Genomic DNA, 21,370 nt, shown 5'->3' on the forward strand with positions numbered 1-21,370 from the left:
ATTTCACAAGTATCAGTGAAATTCCCGTGCTTTAAACCTGATATTCTCGTTGCTGGTGGTTGGTTTGTTCTTGTACAATTCTTCAAAAAGAGAGATGCGCTTCTAAAATGTCAACTTGGGAATTTACATGTATGCTACTAACTAAACAAAGGCTCACTTTGACGAGGATAGAGATTCCTTTGTTTCAAAAAACTTGCAAGAATGAAAATAGTAAGACCAAAAAACGATATGGATGGAAGTGATTGGAAATGATAAGAGACACTGCAGGATTAGGTTGGGAGTTCTAAGAATTATGGTAGCTCTACCTTTTCTTGATGAATCCCTCAGTGTGACTATAGTTGCAGTCTTAATAGGTATTCTACTATGGATCACGCGATTTCATTGGTAGCTTAAAATCATTAGTGCAATGTGGAAGTTAAGTTTCTGTCATATCTCAAATTGTTTGTGAGAATTATTTTTGTTTTGATGGATAATCAGATAAGTGACTGTATGTATATACTATATAGTATACCTATAAGATGTTTATAGATGTTTTTCTTTTGGTCTTTTATGCCTTCTGCTGATGCAGAATTGACAATCATTTTTTCCTTTTCCCTTTATATCCACTGCCTTCATTTAGCCTTTAGGTCTGAAAGGATGCCCTTGCGATTGCAGATAAGTGGTTCCATGTAATATATGCAGAGTTATATTTGCTTCAGTGTGTGCAAATCTGTGCAAAGTTTAGGTATATGCTTGAAAGTCCTACGACAGAGGTATGCACTTTGGCCAAGAGCTCATTAGGGCGTGCAATCGTTGCTTGTTATATTAGGTTAAATTACCAAAAGAAAAAACTGTTACGCAGGAGAAAATCAATAACGAGACGGTAGTGTTAGAATATGATATAAACGATGTGAAATGTCCAAACCCGACAATCTGGCAGACTTGCCTTATTCTTTCTTCCATGACAAGATTTCTCCCTGTATATTTATCTATACTACAAAATTCCAAATCCTTTTACAATGATTTATACAAAAAGAAATTGAAAATATATATAAACTACGTTAATATGGCAGGCTAGCCCATACAAGCTTAAAACCAGCTATAACCAGTTTTGGCAGAATCAGGCCCCAAAGGCACCAAAGAAGTCTAACCTGGTGCAACTCACAGACACTTGCTGCTAAGGAGCTGCATTTTCATCATCAGAGGAACTGTAATGCTCCCTTACATGGTATCCAGGAAATGGTTGTGGGAGAGTTGGATTTACTGGAAAAACTTGTGGGTGCATAGGATTCACTGCAACTGGAAATTTGTGGGCAGAACTAATGATTGTTCTCTCATTTATCATCCCAACTTCTTTACAGACCCTATCGAGAATCGTTAGGAAGTCTCTTACCACCAGAAAGATTCTGAACGGGTGCGCTTCTTCCTTTGCCGAGTTACCATGGAAGTATTCTGTAATCTCCTTCACTAGAGACAGAGCAACACTTTCTTGGGCCTGAATCCTTAGAATCTCCTCCTCAGCCATTTTCAAGAATCTGCTCATTGACTCCAGAAATTTCTTACCGCTTTCATTCAACCCCATGGTTTCGTTTAACTGCACAAGTTGATTGATATTCTCAATGCCTCTAGAAAGTTTGGATACTTCACTGCTAAGTGCATCAGAATCCATAACAGCTGCTTTCTTCACATTGGTGAGCTCTGACTTAAGACCAGAAACAACCTGCAAGCCAAGCTTCCTACACTTGGCATCTTCACTCAGTGTAGAGCTTGGAGTTGGATTGGTCCCGGAAAGACGAGCACCTTCAGTTCTTATAATTTCTTGAACAACAAAATGCAAGAGTGTGGTTTTCCCATCTGCACCCTTGACATCAACAAGCTTATGGAGAGTGTCAAGCTTGAAGGCCTGTGCATCACCGCGGTTAGTCCCCACATTCATGCGGTTCCCCGTCTTAAGCACAGCTTCCAGAAGCTTCAAGAACATCCTAGTACTTCTTAATTCTTCACAGGCAGCCTATATGAATTTTACAAAATGCCACATCAGATCTGCCTTAACTGAATAAACAATAAATCCAGCCTCACTAGACTAGAGAACCATAGAAAATCAATACTCAGTGTTTTAAGCTTTCTGCCTTAAAAAGGCAAAGGGTTGACCCCCCTGGCTGACAAGAACTAGCATAAGAAACTCAACATACAGTCCACATCTATCCCAAATTCAAAGAAAAATATGACAGACGGTTTTAACAGCTTAAATACATGCATGGTTACAATTACTGTTCGCAAATTATGAAGTTCAGAGGAAAAAAGCAATAGCTATTGAATTGTCATTTTAGCCCAAACATAGTTAAACCAAGCAGTCAACATAGAAAAGGAGGTGTAAGGGTGTTGGTTAGATAAAGAAAGGAATGGTTGCATTTACCTCAAGTGTTTCAAAAGACTTTTTGACGTACTCGATCTCAGATTCAAAATTAGCTATGAAAAGCATTGCATCCACCCTTTTAAATGCAAAAGGTATATCAAGCAGTGCCTTCAAGAATTTCTCAGCTGGTCCAAGTTTGGTTGGAGAATCTTCTTTGTAGTCCTTCAACTTGCGTTCCTCTTCTTTGGTCGGCGCCATCCTCAACAGACTTTCAAGGAGTTCACTTCCAAGCATGTCTGCATTACCTGTAGGCAGAAATGTATAATGACAGTAAATACAAAACATCCAATGCCATGCAACAATGGATGTCTTTGTTTGAAAGAACCAATATAATGTCTGATTTGTTATGGCAAGCATTTGGGATGAGACCGTGCTTGGAATATATTTTCCAGTTTAAGTAAATAATTACCTTCGAAAAGGGCTTCGCAAACTTCCTCAACAGTTACGTTAATCGCTCTTAACAAAATTGCAATATTCTGCGACTTTTTTGGATCAAGGACTCTATTCTCTTGGTTTGGACAGGGTAGAACTGATCTCGGGGTCATTTGATTTGGTTTGGAGGTAGGATTGTTTACAAACAATGTTTCAATCATTTCCTCATTCAACCTGCAAATCAACAGATAATACAAGATTACTTAAAGCACACGGTGCAACCATTAAGGAGTGCGAGCAATTATAGAAACCGACCAAAATATGGATAAAAAAGTGAGTTTGAGTACAGAATTTTACTTGAAGGAGCTTGATCTCAACTGATCCCACACCATCTCACGATCAGAGCTCGCTCTCACCTTGTCCCAATGCAAAGGCTTCAACTTCGGTTTGGGAGTCTCCTCTAGATTTTCCACAGTTTTAGAACTTGGTGGCAACTCCCCTGAGGAAATCTTATTTGTGTTCTGCAACACAAAAGGCCTAGAAGGTGGTATAAGAGATGGTGGCTTCAAGATCGGTTGGCCAATTGGTGTTGGCTCAACCGGAGACTCCCAAGATCTTTGTGGTGGCGGAGGAGGAGGAGGAGGCGGTGGTGGAGGTGTTAATACTGAATTAGTCAACTCTAAGGCACTGCTAATTTTCACATTCAAGGCTGGGCTTTTCTTCAGACCTGGCTCTGGAGAAGACGAAGATGAAGAAGATGAAGTTGAAGGGAGTGAAGAGTTTGATAATCTTGGAATTGCGATGTGACTTTTCTCCAAACGTCTATCGGGAGAACTAGATGCTGAAGAGAGTGAAGGAGACGGAACGTTTGGATCAAAATCATTGGATTTTCTCGGCGATGGAGCCCAACTTCCGTTTGGTGATGTAGAAGCCGACGACAGTGAGAGAGACTGCATATTTCGATTGATTTCATTATCTATTCTTGCTGGGGACAGTGAAGGAGACCGCACATTTTGATTTGAAACCTTCGACAATATAGGAGACGCCGATGAATCGGACCCTGCGTTTTGGTCTGATACATCCGATGGTCTCCCTGATGCATGTATATTCCCTCCAAGGCTTCTATCTGGCGAAGAAGAAACCATAGACAGCGAAGGAGACCTTCTCTCGCCACTAAATGCTATTCCATGATATAGCTGAAATGTAGGGGGAGGCGGTGGCGGAGGTGGCGCAGGACTCTCTACCGCCACGGTTTCCGGCGATTTAGGATGTGGGCTCAAGCTAACCGGAGGTGAAATACTAATCGAGCGCGATGGAGACCCTGTAGAGGACGAGGAACACGAGCAAGAGCTCGAATCGCTGTTCCTCCTTCCAAAATCAGCTCCGGCCAAGTCCGCAAAAACTCTCCTTGACCCGGATCCAGCCCCACTCGAGCTATCCCGGCCACCGAGAGAGTCTCTCGGCGAGTAGAACTCCTCCTCATCGTCCCCAGCAGTGGACCCAGCCTCTCCACTCCGGCAATTCTGCCTGAAATCTTGCTTATTCAACGGCGGAAGAGGCAGGAGCTCCGGCGAATCCAGTTTCCGAGGACCCACGGCACCACTAGAGCTGTCGTTGATTCCCGTGGAGTCGACTAGAGTACCAAGATAGAGAAACTCGGAGCTCGTTGAATTGGTTCTTAGTTTTGGAGCAGCAATACTTCTGGTCTCCGCATTCGTACTGTACCTTCGAGTACTATTATCAGATGATCTATAGGCCTTGTCATCATCGGCAAATTTACGGTTCTGAAACCTCCGGCGGCAGTAGCAAAAGACAATAATCCCCACAACAATGACGGCAGAGATTGCAGCGGCGGCGGTGACCGCGAGGAGCTTAGAAGAATTGGATTGAGGTTTGGGGGAATGTGGAAGGACGAGAGAGGAGATATTAGCTGGAAAAGAAGCAAACGCGATTGGAGAGGGAGGAGGAGGAGGGGAGGGGTAGGTCGGAAAAAATGGAGCACCGGGAGGGGTAGTAGAAGAAAAATAAGGGAACTTAGGCGGCGTGGTGGTGGTGGGTGGGGATGGGGAAGGAGGCTGAGATGGAGGGAAAGTATCTAAAGGGACGAATGGTCGATGAAGGATCCGACGGCTGGGATTTGAAGCGCAGGGTAAGGGAAGCGATGCGAAGGATAGAATCAAGAAAGACACAATGAAGAAGAGCGAAGAGCTCGTGGTGATGGTGGGCATTGTGGATTCAGTTCTCAGCTCCTGACGGCAGCAGCTGCGGCAGTTGTGGTGGAGGAATACTGTGTCGTCAAGAGAAAAGGAGGCGGCCTCGAGGGGAAGGGAAGTGTGGGGAGTAGTGCATCCAGCTAAGATTCTGCTCGTTTGAGCGTCATTTTCTCTTTTACCTTTTTTTCACTTCCTTTTGCTTTCTCCAGATTTCTCATCGGATGGAATCATAAATTGATACATAAGTACCGCGGTTTGGTAGAGCGTTTGCCCAGGGCGTTAACGCACTACTATCGATAGCGAATCCAGGAGAGGTTTGAGAAGGTTCAAACTTGAGACATTTATAAGATACTACACATATGAATGTTGAATGAGTTATTCGTGATTCTCCGGGAGGTTTAGTGTTGAAAAACAACGCATGCACCATTTTGGGAAAAATGAAAAGGAGCATAAATTATGTTATAAATGTACAAGATCAAAGAAGGAAATCACTAGAAATTTAGAATGAATAATGTTGGAGTAGGTGCATGCATATGATTTTGTTGTCAATAATAATGTGTAAATGCATGATATTTGGCCATGCTGTTTGAAGGGGCATGGAGCACCGACACTTCTATAATGTAAATTATTATTTTTAAATAAGATTACTTAATTTAATCAATATTCTATATGAATGGCCAAATAAGTAGGTCAAAAGAAATATGCATAGTAACTTCCAAAATTAGGAAATCTGTGCCCAAGACAGTGTACTACTCACATTTAGCCATTTAGATGCCTGTCTTGCCATACAATATAACCTTTTTTTATAAAATTGGTGGTGCTAAGACACTTGGGAATTTGGGAGCCAAAAGGGGTTTTTTCTGTTTGTTATTTTATTTACTTATCAAATTGCAATCACACAGTCAAGATTAACCAAGGTTGCTTTGCTTGGATCTAGATGGTTTTTCTCGGGAGCGAGATTGGGGAAAGATAAGATATACGCAAGCTTTATCTTACATTGTATGTAGAGAGACGGGTTTTTTCATAAATTGAACATATGATTTTTAGGTTACATCATTACATCTCTATCAGTGGGATGAAAATTTTACATTTGACCCACAAAACGACTTTTTTTTTTTAACTGCTGTTTTGGTGGAGCAAAGGAACTGTAATTATAGAAAATAAAAAAGTGGGTTATATCAATCAAATACAAAAATCATTGGATAGATCACTCTTTTTGGTTGGGGATATGATTATGTTTTAAAAAAAGTTGGTTCTTTTTTTTATCTACCTAATTGACTAAAATGAGACTTCCCAAATATCAGAGCTACCAGTTGATTTCATTTAATCACAACTGGGTTGGGTTATTTGTGCAATTAGCATTAAATTAGTTAAAAGTTAAAGATCACAAAAACATATCAGAATCCATTCATAAGAAAGTGGTGGGATCCAATGTACTAGATTCATTTGGCATTGACACACATGACCCCATATAAAGGTATAGAGTAAAGGTGAATCAGATTAAATAAAGAAAAAGAAAAAAAGAAAAGCATTGTGTTTAATTAGAAAAATTAAATACCCACATAAATTATTAACAATGAAGAGAGCAAGAATTTGAATTGTTTTTGCCTTTTTGGCTTCACTTGCTTCTAATGATATTTAGCCATTTTCAAAACAAGCAACAATCTAGCACTACCATCCCAGCATCGTCGAGCTATTTTTTCACAGGACCTCCTCTACAGTCTCGTCACTACAATATATTTTAACCATCAAATTCATGATGGATTGGTGTAGTTCCTCTACGCCTAGGACAACATACATTAAGATGGCGAATGTCTAATCGAATTGATTGGGTCATGTAGGTCCAAGATTCGAGTCTATCGGTGTGTTAGGATGCCTCAACTGCATACATTACTACACTTCCACTTGACACCTATCCTAATAAAAGACTAAATCCATGCTTTTTCTCATTCAAAAACCAATAAAACATAGATCAACTTAAAACATTAGTAGGGCAGCACTTTGGTTTATAATAAAACTTTTCTCTCTCATTTTTTTCAACATTACCTTTGCCAACCATTGGTCTTTCGGACCTTTATGACTTTCCTTCTCACTCACATTTTTCTTTAGACTTTACCAGAAAACAACAAATGCTTTTGAAATCCCACTATTAAAAAGTCTCAAAAGCATTAAGGGCATCCATTTGTTCTTACCTTTTTTTTCTTCCTTGTCCTTTGGGATTAATAAAGCCAAAAAATTTTCTAATCAACACAAACCATGTACAATACCCACCTAAACTATTAACAATGAAGAGCAACACTCTAGAACTACCATCCTTGTATTGTATTTTAAGGAGAACACATATAGAAACCTTTTTTTTTTTTGTCATTTATTCCTGATTTTGATCAGGGTTAGGTACAGCTTTTGAGCTTAAGCAAATGATTTTGAATTCTTTCTTTTTTTTGGGGAAATAAGCGGGAATGAGTACCATCAAGTCTAGTATACGCCTTAATCACCTTGACCGAGGGATTGTTGACGACGATGATTTTGAAGGTCACTACAATGGATTGGCCTGTGTTCAGGTCAAAGGGTCGCACTCATTCTGAGATGTATTTTCTGGGTGTGTGCGTTTGGGATGGAACAAAGAAATGTTGGTTAGGATGGAAAGGAACTTGAGCAAGTGATGTGTTGAAGTGGCTCTGCTAACTGTAGAACTAGTTGGGTTGGATTCATTGGACTATACTATGTTGGTGTGTGTGCACTGCTGCTACTTCTGGTAACAGTTTTCATAACAGTTTTCATACATAGATTCCTCATCAAAAACTTTCTTGCATTTTTTTTTTTGAAGGAACAAACTTTCTAGGATACCAATGAAAAGAAGATATAAAGGGTGGGAATAAGAGTAACCAAAAGCATAGAATGAAGTTGCTGCTATATAGCTTTAACTCTTGTCCTTTCATAAAACAAAAATACTAGAATTTCATTAGCAGATAAAACCTACAAAAGGAGTGAGTAAGGCCATATATGGATAACTGGTTTAAAACAAGAATCAATCATTAGCAGATTTAACTAAACAATTGTTTTGAGTTAGTTAATGATTATATGAAAGAAATGAATGGCCAAGTAATTATTTTCTTTGTGTTGACCCACCCACTCCCACTGCATGAAGTCTGAAACTCTCTTCACATGGGTAACAACCAGCCCCTTCAAGATAATGCACTCATATGTTTTTGATTCTAATATTTCCTTATGTCGTTTTGTGCATCATTGGTTGGATCGTTAGCAGATGATTAACTCTACAAAGTCTCCATGAACTTTGATCCATACGAGAAAATAACACCCAAGCCTAAGCGAAAATAACATTCCAAATAACTTCTAGCTTATATATTCTTTTCTAATTAGTGAACAAATTTAGGTGCGTGAATAAATTTAAGTATGACCAACAACCCCTCAATAAAGATGGTTAAGACATATACTCAGATTCGTACACCACTCCCCGCTTATAAAACAAATGTAGAAACACCGTCTTGGCATTAGATTTGATGGCTTGGTCAACATTTTGTTCCCTATTATTTCAGTAGGCACGTGCTGCCCACCGTCCAGTGATTTTGTTCCCAACATATCATTTGACCACGGTCAACAATGCTTAAGCACGGCCCGGTATACGTAAAACGGGCTGAGTCAGAATTTTGGCCCACAGACCCTTTAAAGAGACGATCCGCCATGCCGGGCCCAGGCTTTCATGGACCTGCCATTGGGCCCTATGGGTGCCAAGCCGGTCCACTTTACACCTCCATACCATGTGCATGTAATGGGCTTGTTTGGGAATGCTGTGAGGTGCTGTGAGGTGTGATGTGGTGCTGTGAGGTGAGTTGAAACGCAAAAAGCTGTTTGGCGCATCACTTTTAAAATTGTGGTGCGGTGCGGTGTGATGCTGTGAGGTGCGTTTGGCGTATTTAAATTATGGTTATATTAGATGACTAATAATATTAATATACAATCACTTAATGTTTATATTGTACATTACTCTAAAATAAAATAATTGACCTAATTTGATTACGTAGGACAATTCAACATACATTGTAAGCGTTTGGGAGTGCTGTGAGGTGTGGTGTGGTGCTGTGAGGTAAAAAGCTGTGGTGCTGTGAGGTGAGTTGGAACGCAAAAGCTGTTTGACGTGTCACAAAAAACTGTGATGCTGTGAGGCGTGTTGCAACTGAAAACAGTGCAAACGCACTGCCAAACACCCACAATGTAATTGAGCGCGCGATTCACTTGGAAAAAGAAATTCTATACATCAATTAAAAGACGCCCATCACAGAAAAGACTCGAAACTGCTTCGCCAAATAATAATATCAATGTGCAGTATTGATGTTACAGCAATAACCCACTGTTACTTGCCTTATTTACAAAGAATATTTCCTATCTACGATTATTGCAACCCTAGGTCCTCTCTACGACTCTACCCTTTGGGCATCACCATGATTAGGAAAGAAAGCAAACCATATATACAGAATCCCCTTTGTATTTCTTAGAGCTAATCTTCCTACCACAAAAGGAAGAAAATTCTGATTCTAACTGATAATCGACTAAAGCATTGGACTGCTTCTGAAAAAGGACAAAAAAAGATTGCAATTGACAGGCTGAAATATCCACTACACCATAAAAGTGAGCCAAAAAAGGGAAAAAAAAAATCCAGTCTTACCTAAAACCAGAAATTATACCATGACATTCTTATGTTACAAAAAGTTCTTTCAGCAATTCATTTACCTTTGCATTAATACCCTTCATCCGGTGAATTCATCTTCATCACATTCTTTAGTCAGTTCAGAAGTCACTGCATACCAACAGTAAACACCAAGTGTCAACAAATGAAATCCGATAAAACTATTACAAAGACAAGGGCTATGTTTCATCAAAACCCACAGATGACAAAGCATCGATTGTACTGGGCCCATAAAATTTCAATATTACTGGAGAGAATCTAATTCGAAAGAAAATATTACTGGAGAGCATCAGTTGCAATCAGCTTACAACAATCAAACTCTAAGATAACAAAGTACAAGAATCTGTTTTCATCCACCACGAACTAGAATTGCACTGATTTTAGGGAGGAGGAGAAACACGTCTTTACAAAAGGCTAGCTACAACTGGAGCAATCTTGTCACAATTAGGGTACAACACCAGCCCCTTGGAACTGGGACAATGAAATCCAAAACCTACAGTAGTCCAAGGGCTATTATTCAGACCTCATAGCAAACCTCAAGATACACTGATTCTACAGTTACTTCTCAGTTCTCACTAAGTTAACTCATTTTTAAATGACATAGCAAAAGCATTTGAAAGCGTATTAGATTATTGAACATCTTTTGGCAACAAATAAAATATCAGTATACCAGATAGAGGTCAAAAAGAAACGTATTTACCTCGAGCAATTTGACAACATTAGGCTAAAAACCCTTCAAAATTCTCAGCGACAACCATTTCAGACTACAACGAAATATTGTATGCCACAATTTCAACCTGCTACCTTTATTGCACCCATATCATCAATTTTGGAACTCCTATGCTGCAATGAAAATTGATAATGAAAATGAAGCTAGATCATGGACACATAAAGTGCTAATAAGTAATAACAGGATAGAAGACAAGGTCTCATGGTATTCATGTAATTAGTGAATGAAGAGTGTATAATAAAATCACATAAGTTCGATATTAATCTTCATTACCTTACTTTTTTTGTGTCTGTGAGCATCATTGAGATCTTCATCTCCATTGTGTTTCCTTTTCTGAGAAAATAAGAACCAGTAAATTCAGTAAGGGACACATTGAAATTTCCAATTACATCACGAAAAAATAATTTAAAGCGGTTTACATACATAAAACCTGCCACCTTAAACTAAAAACGTTTCTCAAATTTGCGAAGATAAGAAACAAGCAACCATTTGTTCTTAACACAGGACCAGCTGCTTTTTAGTGGCCAAATGAGGAATGCGTTATTTAAAGATAAAAGAACGACATTAATCCAGTAACAAGAGAAAGGAAATGTACTTGTTATGACTACCACAGTCCTAACAGGAAATCATAGCCATGCTAATCCAAATTTGATTATAGAGATTTTTAAAACCCAGGCAAAGTTTGAGAAAGATCAACAATTTCTCAACCTTTTCATGGTGTTTCTTCGAGTGTTCAGCACCAGGATTAACAAGCCCACTTTTATCTTTATTTTTCTCCTTGTCTTTATCTTTACTTCGATCCTTATGGCGGTGCTTGTGCTTCTTATAATCCTTATCCTTCTCTTTATCTTTGTGCTTTTTATGCTTCCTTTCCTTGTCCTTGGACTCACTCTTTGATTTCCCAGCGATTGTAGGAGTCCCTTTCTCTGCCTAAACAAATTGTGTGCGAAAAGAATTCAGTAACCTCATAGTTCCACGCAATAGAGAACATAAAAAAAAAAAAAACTCATTTTAGGATTTAATTTGTTCAAGTAAAGCTGAATTAATCAAATATATATAAATATGTGAGTGTAGATTTATTACAGGAGGCAACTCAATGGGAGCAGTTTCCCTCAGCAAGAAGGCCTCCCTGAGAATATCAAACTCAAATGGTTGTATGCGGGCATTCGTATCCCTGGAATAGGATGCATTCTGAATAACCTGATCCAACTGCATCCCTTCACCTTTCCTGATTTCTGTGTCTCCCACCACATTGTGAAGATAATGTGTATCTGAAATTGATACAGGAAGTGCGCGCTTGCAGAAAAAGTCATGGTGGGGTAACAACTTGAAGTGGCTTATAAGATCAACAGCGCCAGTCAGTTCCCTTGGTCCTGAAAGTTCAAAAAGGGCAGTGTTTTCCTCAATTGCAAGCAAATGAAATTTACAAGAAAAGGGCTAACCAAATTTATTTAAAATGCACAAAAGATGTTGAAAAAACAAACAGCATAGGGTAGCCATTTGATACCACAAGATGAAATATATTTTTCATTTTTCAAAAACGCCTACTGGATCAAATGATATAAAATGAACCACAAACATATATTCAACCCATTCGCAAATAGCACAAGATATCCTCAGTTAGCATGAATTGATTGCTCCATAAATATCATTTCCAATATCAAGTCAAGCACACCCAATCCATATATGATCACTTGCAATCATGCAACTACTTATTAGTATTACACGCAAAATTGCAAATTCCACAAATATTGGGACTTAATATCAGTACCACATAGCAAATATGCAATAATATAAATCTGCAACACATTTAACAAACACAATCACAATGTTCGCCAAAATCAAAAATCATGTCCAATACTATGCAGTACTGATAAATCTTGGCGTCTAAGACTCTAAATGGCACCTGAAGCGATAATTGCCAATATTACAGAACAGCCAGTCAGCCACCATCTTTTTTACAGGAACTACAATATTAATGTTTTAGTTACTAGACCTTTTTTTTATTCTCCTGATATGGTTAAGAAGCAGTTTTTCCAGTATGATGAAACAACTGAGGCATACAAGTTCCTGAGGACTACGGTTTTATTATTTCAGTAAAAGCATCAATGCTTCAACAAAAAAACATTTCCATTTGGATTTAATATAAGTGTTTGTTCTGAAAATTTCTCCTATATTTAGCAATCTTTGATAAAATGCTTCTAGAGGTACTAATCCTAACTCCTAAGCAATAAAAAAACACAACATGAATATTGACTTTTTCTTTCAAAACCTTGGCTACTCTGAGCAATTCAGGATTATCCTATTTAGTCTCAAATTGCAAAATAAGAGGGTTCATTGCTTCATTGTCATACAATGAAGTTAACTTTTTATCAGCAGAAATATATTAAAAAGAAGTGTCAACCACTGCATTGAGGATTGATTTTGAAGATGAACAAGAGCTGCAAATCTATATGGGAATACACCTAAAGGTATTTTATCATATATGATGCAGAATGAACCAAAATCTCCAACTAAAACCAAAATAGTCTGAGGATCTCAGCGTATTTTACCTGTTCCAAATTTATTGCCTTCAGGATCCATGGGTCAGTGCTTCATGAAAAGGACATAAACAACTGCCAATTTATGGACATTCAGATAAATTATTCCATTACCATAAAACATACTCGGAGTTTGAAAATATATAACAAAAGAGATGTAAAAGTAGCTCCCACTATCTCATACCATGCTTATCAAAAAAAAATCCTATCTCATACATTATGCTATGACAATGGGGGAAGGGGAATCAAACCCCTGAGCTTCATGGTAGTGGAGATGGAGCTTCTAGCATCTATACTAGGGGAGCAATCCCTATCTCATGTGATAAACTGACTATAGATCTATGCATATAACAGTTAGTAATGCATTAAGTGCACCAATAAAGTATGTCTACTAAGTAAATAGTTAAGCAAGGGGAGACATTCGAGTTCAGCACATACAATCAACACAGACCCAAGATCTTGTATTTCTTGCCCAGATCACAGACAAATTTTGCTGAATTCAAAATTTCTGCTTCTACACCTTTATCAACAAGTCAAGTCGTCAAAATTAAGAGCCTTTAACTATACACGTAGCAACTTGGAACCCCAACCCTCCTTGGCTCTGTACACAAATACGTTTATCGTAGATTCATTCGGATTTCATCTTTTTTCACATTACACAGCCCAAAACCTAAACTTTCTGACTTGTTTGAGATCTGAAGTGTCCAAATTAAGTTCAGAACTTCCAGACCATAAATTTCAGGGAATGGGGCATAATTGGGGAATATTGCAAGTGGATTTGACAGATCAACGAATGTAAGAGAGAAAAAGAGCATGTTATAGACTATGAAGGACTGCAGTCGCCGGATTAGAGTTTGGAAGTTTGGGGATTTCACGCAATTGAGGACCAGTACTCAGAGACCTTAGTATCTGATTCTACGTGTCTTATATTCTTCAGCCTTTTACACTTGGCATCTATTATGGGATTCTAGGCTCCTTTAACTTGCTCCAATTTATGTTTTTCCCCTCTTATCTTAGCCTAAGAAACTCTCCTTTAATAAACAATCCCTTTCATTTGACAAAATATATCACCACATTTATCATAGCCCTACAGGGTAAAACCCTGGATAGTGCAAGTAGAAATCACTCGCAAACAAACCGCTTCTCATGTGTTATGAATGGGAATGTACATTTATGTCCAGTGCTAACTACCAATTCCAGTTCAATCACATGATCTCATCCAACACATCTTTCAGCCCATACAGTTATATTTATTGTCAAAACTTAAAGCTTATATAAATATGTCCTTCATAATCAATATCGCAGACAGTTATATTTCTGTTAAAACTATGTTATTTTATTTGCAATCAATAATGCCACAACATAATGGTGTAAACACCCCCCCCCCCTCCTTCCTTCTCCCCCCATTGTGATGAGAAAATTTGCAAAAGGTCAGCTTCCTACCTTCCATCTACTATAAGGTCATACGGAAAATGCATGCCATCACTAGCAGCCCACGCAAATTTCATAAGCCCAAGATTCAAACTGAACACTGAAAGGGATGAATTCTTGAACCCAAATACCGAGATACCTCAACAGATTCATCCATATGTTTCTAAATCTCTCAAAAATCGTTATTATGCATGTTTATTTAGGTTCCAATAATACTTCGTCCCTCAAAGATCATCTCAGATTTCTTATATTTACCTCTTGATTTCCTTATCCTCAATTTGACTTTCCTCTTAAAGCTTCCTCTTAAGTCTCCTTCCCCGTAAGTCCCTAAGCTTTCTCAATCCATGCCATTGGCTTTAAGATACTTCCGTGAGAAGTGAGAATATAACGTGAAGCACATAGAGCAAGTATAATTGGAAAACGAATACAACTATACAAGAAGCAAATTCAAACTAACAGAGGGATCCCAATGACATACCATTAACATGGATCCCAAATTCTTGAACTTCCTGCTCGGATCACAGAGACAGAGTGTTGAATTCGATCTTCTCGGCTTCACCTTCTCTTCTCCCTTTAACTTGTACACACAGAGCCAATCCTCAAATTAAACCTAAGACCGCCTCTGCTCTCTTGAAAGATACAATATCCAGCGAAAGAATTGATTCGAAATATTCTTAATTCACATTAACATTCATAAAACCCCCAAAACTCTTTGACTTGTTTGAAAAATCAATGTCCGAACTAATTACGAATCTGAATTCCAGGAATTAGGGCAGAAGCGGAGAGTGTTCGATAGTCGATTTGACAGATCAAAGAAGTTCGGAGAGAAGTTAGAGCGCGTTTTGCAGTATTTGAAGCAGAAAAGTGGCTGGACTAGGGTTTGGCAATTTGGGAGGTTTCACGCGGATGAGAACCAGTACCCCCAGGCCTCGTGTCTTTGGACTAAGCAAGTTCGTGAATTGGGGATTTATATAGTCTTCAACTTTTCTGCGGAGGGGCTATTATGGTATTTCATGCTCCTCTATTCTGCCCCCTAAAATTTATGTTTTTCATATTCTTCCACCTCAAAGCTCTTGTTTTATTAATATTACCCTCGCATGAAAAATAGGACTTGGGTTGGGCTTTCCAAACGGCCCATAAGGCCAACAATGGGTTATATAAGAAAACGGAAACCAAACAAAACTATAAATAAATAAATAAATAAAACCCTATTTATATTTATAGAGTTCAAAATTAAAATACAATCACTACATAGTATATACGAATCACATAGATTTTTATTTTTAATTATCAGTGAAATTTTTTTTTATTAGTTGCCACCATGTGGCGCGACATATAAATTCTTCCACTTCTCATCCACTTCTTTGCTCGGTTGTCGCTTGCTGTTGATGGCTGGTGGATTACGCTCTGCATCTTCTGGTTCAGTATGATATATTGATATGGCTTCAGAAAACTGACATGAAACACTGGGTGGACTTTCCACCAATCTGGTGGATCAATCTTGTATGAAGCTTTGCCCACTAATTGCCAACTCTATTCAAGGGGTGAAATGCTGTCCCATCAGCCCGCTAAATGGCTGGAACTTGATAGACATTACCCTCTGGAAGACTTTCCCCTTCCAATCAGTACCAGCATTATATATCACTCTGAAGAAGATTTTGATTGATCACTTGCCAAAATGACCATATAGAGAAATGAACACCAAATCCATGCCTTCATTTCATCTTGTTTACGCACAGTGGCACGCTGCTTACAGAAAGGGATGAAATTGCAGAAGTATGAGTGACTTCACAGAAGAACTACTACAGATTTCAAAACCAAATTCATATTCTAACAAATGAGCTTAACAAAGAAAAAACATAAGCTACCTCAGATCAGGACTATATGACAGGCAAAACCTCGGCAAATCCAGTAACCTATTTCCGCTTGGTAAAAACCAGCTTCATCCACTTGGAAAAGCAATGCTTTGAGAGATGTTCTGGTAAATCTGCCTACAAACATCATATAGATCAGCAAATGCTTGAAATACTATTATAAGTTGCTTACAACAAGAATAGAAATCCTGTTAAACATGACTATTGAGGTGGTGCAGAGGGACAGAAAGTAAATAGTTCAAATCAAAACAACAAAGAGACATCCAAATAAATAAAGTACGAGGAGGCTAGTAAACAATAGAGATCAAATGCAAAGCAGACCATAACCCAGATCGATAGAATTTGCAAAGTTTCTTAATATGGAATGGATACTGAACTGTCAAATTTTCAGTGAAGAACTTATTTTACATATATATTTCACTTGTCTTCATCATCTTATGATTAAAAAAATGCAATGGCATGAAGTTTTTTTTAAAAGAAATCAGCAGTAAAAACAGTTCAAATATGCAGTAAGGAAAATCTCAAGTTCATGCTAAAGATGAAGAATAACAATCTTACATTGGTCCATGATGCAGAAAACCCATCAGTAGAGAGCAGCCAACTTCCTGACCTAGATTTCAAATCTTGAATATCACGAGATGTATCAAAATCCAATAGCTCACTATGATAGCAGCCATCATCCTCAAAGTTTCTTCTTCTCTTTCTACTTCTGTCTTTCTTCCTACGCCTTCTTCTACTTGAATTACTGTTCAATTCATGGTCACTATCTTCGGACAATTTCTCACAGTTTAACAGTGCATATTCATCATATCTGCGAAAAATTATTTCATTACTCTTAAATAAAGATTCCCAGGACTCCGGAGTTGGGCATTTCTCAGACAATGTGTAATGAATAAACCAAGATAGAAGCCCCACTACTTTTATTGCTTCGGTGGCCCTTAGATTGAAGCACTCTTTAAGAACGGGGGCTAAGTTCTTGGTACTGCTCAGTGTAACTTGCAGCTGAGACGATATACCTTTCACTGTTGCTTGTTCATCACAGGACTCTTCGTCCCGTACAAGCCTTAGAAGTTGGCGTCCTTGATTTACAATGGCGTTTAACAGAAGCAGCTGATCAACAGATTTAACAGACCTGAACTTTTGGAGTATAATCTCCAGCCAGTAAGAAGAGCTACCAAGACTTTCAGCTTCTATTCTTGTGTTTAATGATTTACTTAGCAACTCCAGGAAAAAGCAGAAATCCTGCTCCTCAAGAGTGATGAGAAGGTGGTGACACAGAAAGGAGAAGGATTCCTTCGTAAGAAACTCATAAATGACTTCCCATACATCTTTTGAATCCTCTTTATACATCAGATTAACAAAAATTTCCACAAAGAACTTTTTATCAACGAACGATATTTCACCATCTCTAAGAGAATCAGAAAACTCACTTGATGACCAAAACTCGGGCACATTCTCGATGAAATTCTTCACAGTTTGTTCGACATCCAAATCAAGAAAATAATGAGGCTTTGTGGCTACCATTGCGGGTGATTGACCATGTTTTCCCTTCCACTCAAGCTCGTCCCAACATATGTCCCGATTTGCAAAAGCAAATTTTGCTAATGCCCTAGCACCCTTTTTATGCTCCACTCCACCACCATCAGCAAAATTAGAAAACCATTGAAATATTCGTGTTGGACTCCCTGCATCATCCAACATTCAGCAGCAACACAATCAGAAACACATAAGAGCTCACATTCAATGGTATTTTCTACCATACTAGGTTGTATTACAATCCCCTATCCTGTAACAGCAGAGGGATAAAAATAACTTCACAAGAACAAAACCAAGCACAAGTAAATTTCTTTAATTAACAAAAAAAGGGGGAAAAACTATGAAATAGGTGAATAATGCGCAGACTTGCCTTCAAAGAACTTATCAAGCATGTAACTCTTCTTGGCTATAATAGGCCCTACTTTCTGGGGCCTTTTCTCGAATATCATTCGCAAGAGCTGAGACGCTAAGCCCAGTTTCGTTGGCTTTGACCTCAACAAGTTTACAAATAGCTCACGTTGCTGGTGAGAAGTGATAGAAGTAATCCCCGATACAGCGTTACAAAGCCATAATCGAGCCTCCGATCGACCTCCAGAGGTCATCAATGACCAGAGAACCGATTCCAATTCATTCAGAAGAGACATCATCTTCTTCACGGATTCAGCATCCCCATTATCGTCCCAATCAGGCTCCGACAGAAACAATTGCACCATTACAGTATACCTGCATCATCACATTAGCCTCATGAATAATTTTCTCCATTAAATCGAATCAATCAATTCAGAGAAGAAGCAATTAAGAAACAAACTTTTCAATTTTCAACGAACAGTAGGAATGCAGAACATTCTTATCTTTGAATTTCGTCACAAAGAACAATAATTTTCCAGAAAAGATAGATGCAGATTACCAACCTCTATAAATTGCAAGGTTCGGGAACTGGAGCTTCTGATTTTCTTGAGTTTCTCTGGTCTTCTAGGTCTTTTGAAAGGCAAACTGTAGTCGGTGGTACGGGAAGACTCGCGTGCGAGTCACGCCGTCAGTGGCAAACTTGTAATATTTTCAATAATCGAACCTCTTATAATAATCGTAACAACCAAACCACCAAACCGGCCACTCATCTTCATTCATCTCTCTATAAATCGTTGAAAATCGAGCTCAATCTACATCGACGGACCTCCTTCGACGGAGACCAGACACTCCGGCGGATTCTTCAACGCCACAAGTGAGGTCATACTGCAAATCCTCTCTCGAGTTCCAGGTACCTATTCTTTTCACTTATTGTCAATTGCCGGTATTTGATTCAACTAATTACGATGAGAAAATTATATTCTGAATTGTGGTATGTGGTTTGATTTATGGTCGTTTATAAGTTAGGGCTTCCTCTGTAGGTTGTTTCATCGTATAAAACGATATTCTGAATTTTGATATGTGGTTTGATTTTTATTATCGTTTATATGCTAGGGTTTCCCATCTAGGTTGTTTCATCATCTTGAAAGACTTATGCCGGCCTGAATATATGGAAGCAATTAGTTAGAATCGAAGTGATTTTTCCTCTCTATCCGTTCTTTACCTTGATTGCCCATTCTTTACCTTGATTTCTCAGATTTGTGTCACTGGTTTTCAGGCGATAGAATGATATATATTACATCCTAACCACTAAAATTTCGCAATTGATACTAGTTGCTGATACATCATGGTTGCTAGGAGTTTATAGTTATACAGAATATTAGTATGTCGTGCATGGCTATTTTTCTGTGATTTATCTATGCTGTATTGTCTTCTTTTATACTGTAATTCTGCGAGAGGATTTCAAAACCTGTAAGAGTGAGGGATGTTATGAGTTTATGCATATCTTACAGCTTTTATATTGATGAGGGCCTCTCAATATTTATCTTCTGTATAGAAAGAATGTTGGATGAGTTTTTTAATATTCTAGATCTTATTATGTGCTCAAGTTATTTAGCATTGATGCTTATCTTTCCTAACCCAATTAGAAGGCTTGCACTGACATCTTTCATGACTTATTGAAGTTTTTGACCCCTCAGAAAGAGAGAGAAGAGGATGTCTTACCTGCTACCGCACTTGCACTCAGGATGGGCTGTTGACCAGGCCATCCTTGCCGAGGAAGAGCGTCTTGTGGTCATCCGTTTCGGCCACGACTGGGATGAAACCTGCATGCAGGTAATTTTGAAACCCTTTCTTCCACTTGGAAATGCAATTATCATTCTAATTGTCGTTATCGTAGACATAATAAATGCACATACGTCTTTAATTTGTTATTAGGATTTAGGACACGAAACCCTTAATCATGAATATCTATGTGGTTAGAATTTTCAATGGTGGTTCATTAGTTTACCTTCTTTATCTAACTGTTTCTCGGGCCCTCAGCTGGCTTTCTGGATTCCCAGGCATAGGCGTAGATTCCATGTTTTCTGAGTAAACTACTTATCATGCTGTATCTTGATTTCCCATCCTGTTCTTTCTTTGATAAGAATCAATAGATTCTTTATGAGTTTTCTCCTCTGAATGAAGTTCTATGAGGTCCGGAGCATGTCTTCATCTGCAGGATTCCAGCAGCAAGGTTCAATTCTATCTGAGTTACTTGTTTTCAAATGAGTAGTGCACTCGGTCTGTTGTTTTTTAAATAGTTGCCTTTCGCACATTTTAAATTTGTAATACTTCTTGGGAGTTCAGTTGAAGTACAATCTTTCTTTTTGTTTTTTGATAAGTTATGGGGTTATATCCCTAATTTTTTGAGGCTGGGGGCAAAGATCAAACTCATCGAAGTGTAAGTAGTTGGCTATGACTAGGCCACAAACTCCTTTTTAGTTGAACTGCAAGCGTATACTCATTTTTTGATAGATTTGAGGGGTGACTAGCCACGCTGTTGTTGAATGTTATTTTTAGAATTATGTATAAATAATGTCGCCGCCATAGATTTGTTGCTTAGATGAGTTGAGTTCTGAATATTGAATTCTTCGCCACATATTCATATATTTAGTTTCCTGACTAACTTGTTAAGCATGTTGCTTACATTTGGTTAGATGGATGAGGTACTCTCGTCAGTTGCTGAAACAATAAAGAACTTTGCTGTCATATACCTGGTTGATATCACGGAGGTGCCTGATTTTAACACAATGTATGAGCTGTACGACCCATCCACGGTCATGTTCTTCTTCAGGAACAAGCACATCATGATTGACCTTGGGACTGGAAACAACAATAAGATAAACTGGGCTATGAAGGACAAGCAAGAGTTTATTGACATTATTGAGACTGTGTATCGAGGTGCTAGGAAAGGCCGTGGTCTGGTGATCGCTCCAAAAGACTATTCTACCAAGTACCGCTACTGAGTGCTCGAGTATGCTGTTGTTTGGAACTTGTTTATGCAAACCTGTGGCGTAAGCTATACTGGATCATGGATGTATGGATGTACTAGTTTGCTTTATTTGGGGACGTAGATGCATGCTTTCCTTGCTTATACGAGGAAATAGACATTTTTCTTTTAAAGTTGAGTGCTTCTATTTTTCTTCTGCATGGCATGAGTTTTTAGAGACTGGATTGGAACAATTAG

At 38.5% G+C, this 21,370-nt stretch overlaps 4 protein-coding genes across 7 annotated transcripts; 1 reads left to right on the forward strand and 3 right to left on the reverse strand.

Moving 5' to 3' along the window:
* Positions 1-890: 890 nt before the first annotated feature.
* LOC119991220 (formin-like protein 1) lies at positions 891-5,300 on the reverse strand. Its single transcript, XM_038837500.1, has 4 exons — positions 3,125-5,300; positions 2,805-3,001; positions 2,396-2,640; positions 891-1,990 (listed from the first exon to the last, which is right to left on the reverse strand). Exons 1-4 carry the CDS (start codon positions 4,993-4,995, stop codon positions 1,157-1,159), a joined length of 3,147 nt encoding a protein of 1,048 aa, XP_038693428.1. The 5' UTR covers positions 4,996-5,300; the 3' UTR covers positions 891-1,156.
* A 3,974-nt stretch (positions 5,301-9,274) lies between these two features.
* Positions 9,275-15,332, reverse strand: LOC119991222 (mediator of RNA polymerase II transcription subunit 19a-like). 2 transcript variants are annotated; one of them, XM_038837504.1, is made up of 7 exons: positions 14,865-15,332; positions 12,968-13,030; positions 11,499-11,788; positions 11,124-11,345; positions 10,689-10,748; positions 10,386-10,528; positions 9,275-9,796 (listed from the first exon to the last, which is right to left on the reverse strand). In XM_038837504.1, exons 2-6 carry the CDS (start codon positions 12,996-12,998, stop codon positions 10,478-10,480), a joined length of 654 nt encoding a protein of 217 aa, XP_038693432.1. In that variant the 5' UTR covers positions 12,999-13,030; positions 14,865-15,332; the 3' UTR covers positions 9,275-9,796; positions 10,386-10,477. The 2 variants fall into 2 exon arrangements, with proteins under 2 accessions (XP_038693432.1, XP_038693433.1); XM_038837505.1 differs by lacking the exon at positions 9,275-9,796 and having other exon boundaries at positions 10,395-10,528; positions 10,694-10,748.
* Positions 15,333-15,554: 222 nt separating this feature from the next.
* Positions 15,555-18,800, reverse strand: LOC119991320. 2 transcript variants are annotated; one of them, XR_005466206.1, is made up of 5 exons: positions 18,708-18,800; positions 18,167-18,519; positions 16,819-17,945; positions 16,255-16,373; positions 15,555-16,132 (listed from the first exon to the last, which is right to left on the reverse strand). XR_005466206.1 is itself a non-coding variant. In XM_038837666.1 (5 exons), the coding sequence occupies exons 2-4, from the start codon at positions 18,507-18,509 to the stop codon at positions 16,303-16,305; spliced, it is 1,545 nt and encodes a 514-aa protein (XP_038693594.1). In that variant the 5' UTR covers positions 18,510-18,519; positions 18,708-18,800; the 3' UTR covers positions 15,555-16,132; positions 16,255-16,302. The 2 variants fall into 2 exon arrangements, 1 of the variants encoding a protein (XP_038693594.1); XM_038837666.1 differs by having other exon boundaries at positions 16,255-16,377.
* A 96-nt stretch (positions 18,801-18,896) lies between these two features.
* Positions 18,897-21,341, forward strand: LOC119991321 (thioredoxin-like protein YLS8). 2 transcript variants are annotated; one of them, XM_038837667.1, is made up of 3 exons: positions 18,897-19,054; positions 19,827-19,977; positions 20,841-21,341. In XM_038837667.1, the coding sequence occupies exons 2-3, from the start codon at positions 19,858-19,860 to the stop codon at positions 21,147-21,149; spliced, it is 429 nt and encodes a 142-aa protein (XP_038693595.1). In that variant the 5' UTR covers positions 18,897-19,054; positions 19,827-19,857; the 3' UTR covers positions 21,150-21,341. The 2 variants fall into 2 exon arrangements, with proteins under 2 accessions (XP_038693595.1, XP_038693596.1); XM_038837668.1 differs by having other exon boundaries at positions 18,900-19,054; positions 19,842-19,977.
* The last annotated feature ends 29 nt before the right edge of the window (positions 21,342-21,370 follow it).

The sequence above is a fragment of the Tripterygium wilfordii genome, chromosome 22, assembly GCF_013401445.1.
Source record: "Tripterygium wilfordii isolate XIE 37 chromosome 22, ASM1340144v1, whole genome shotgun sequence".
Taxonomy (NCBI): Eukaryota; Viridiplantae; Streptophyta; class Magnoliopsida; order Celastrales; family Celastraceae; genus Tripterygium; species Tripterygium wilfordii.

Coding starts and splice junctions, on each gene's coding strand:
- LOC119991220 (XM_038837500.1), bottom strand. CDS start 4,995: ATGCCCACCATCACCACGAGCTCTTCGCTCTTCTTCATTGTGTCTTTC. Junction 3,002..3,124: donor TTGAGATCAAGCTCCTTCAA/GTAAAATTCTGT, acceptor GTTGATTTGCAG/GTTGAATGAGGAAATGATTG. Junction 1,991..2,395: donor AGTCTTTTGAAACACTTGAG/GTAAATGCAACC, acceptor AAATTCATATAG/GCTGCCTGTGAAGAATTAAG.
- LOC119991222 (XM_038837504.1), bottom strand. CDS start 12,998: ATGGATCCTGAAGGCAATAAATTTGGAACAG. Junction 11,346..11,498: donor CTCCCATTGAGTTGCCTCCT/GTAATAAATCTA, acceptor CAATTTGTTTAG/GCAGAGAAAGGGACTCCTAC. Junction 10,529..10,688: donor ACAGACACAAAAAAAGTAAG/GTAATGAAGATT, acceptor TTTTCATTGCAG/CATAGGAGTTCCAAAATTGA.
- LOC119991320 (XM_038837666.1), bottom strand. CDS start 18,509: ATGGTGCAATTGTTTCTGTCGGAGCCTGATTGGGACGATAATGGGGAT. Junction 17,946..18,166: donor GCTTGATAAGTTCTTTGAAG/GCAAGTCTGCGC, acceptor TGGATGATGCAG/GGAGTCCAACACGAATATTT. Junction 16,378..16,818: donor TTTCTGCATCATGGACCAAT/GTAAGATTGTTA, acceptor TGATGTTTGTAG/GCAGATTTACCAGAACATCT.
- LOC119991321 (XM_038837667.1), top strand. CDS start 19,858: ATGTCTTACCTGCTACCGCACTTGCACTCAGGATGGGCTGTTGACCAG. Junction 19,978..20,840: donor GGGATGAAACCTGCATGCAG/GTAATTTTGAAA, acceptor ACATTTGGTTAG/ATGGATGAGGTACTCTCGTC.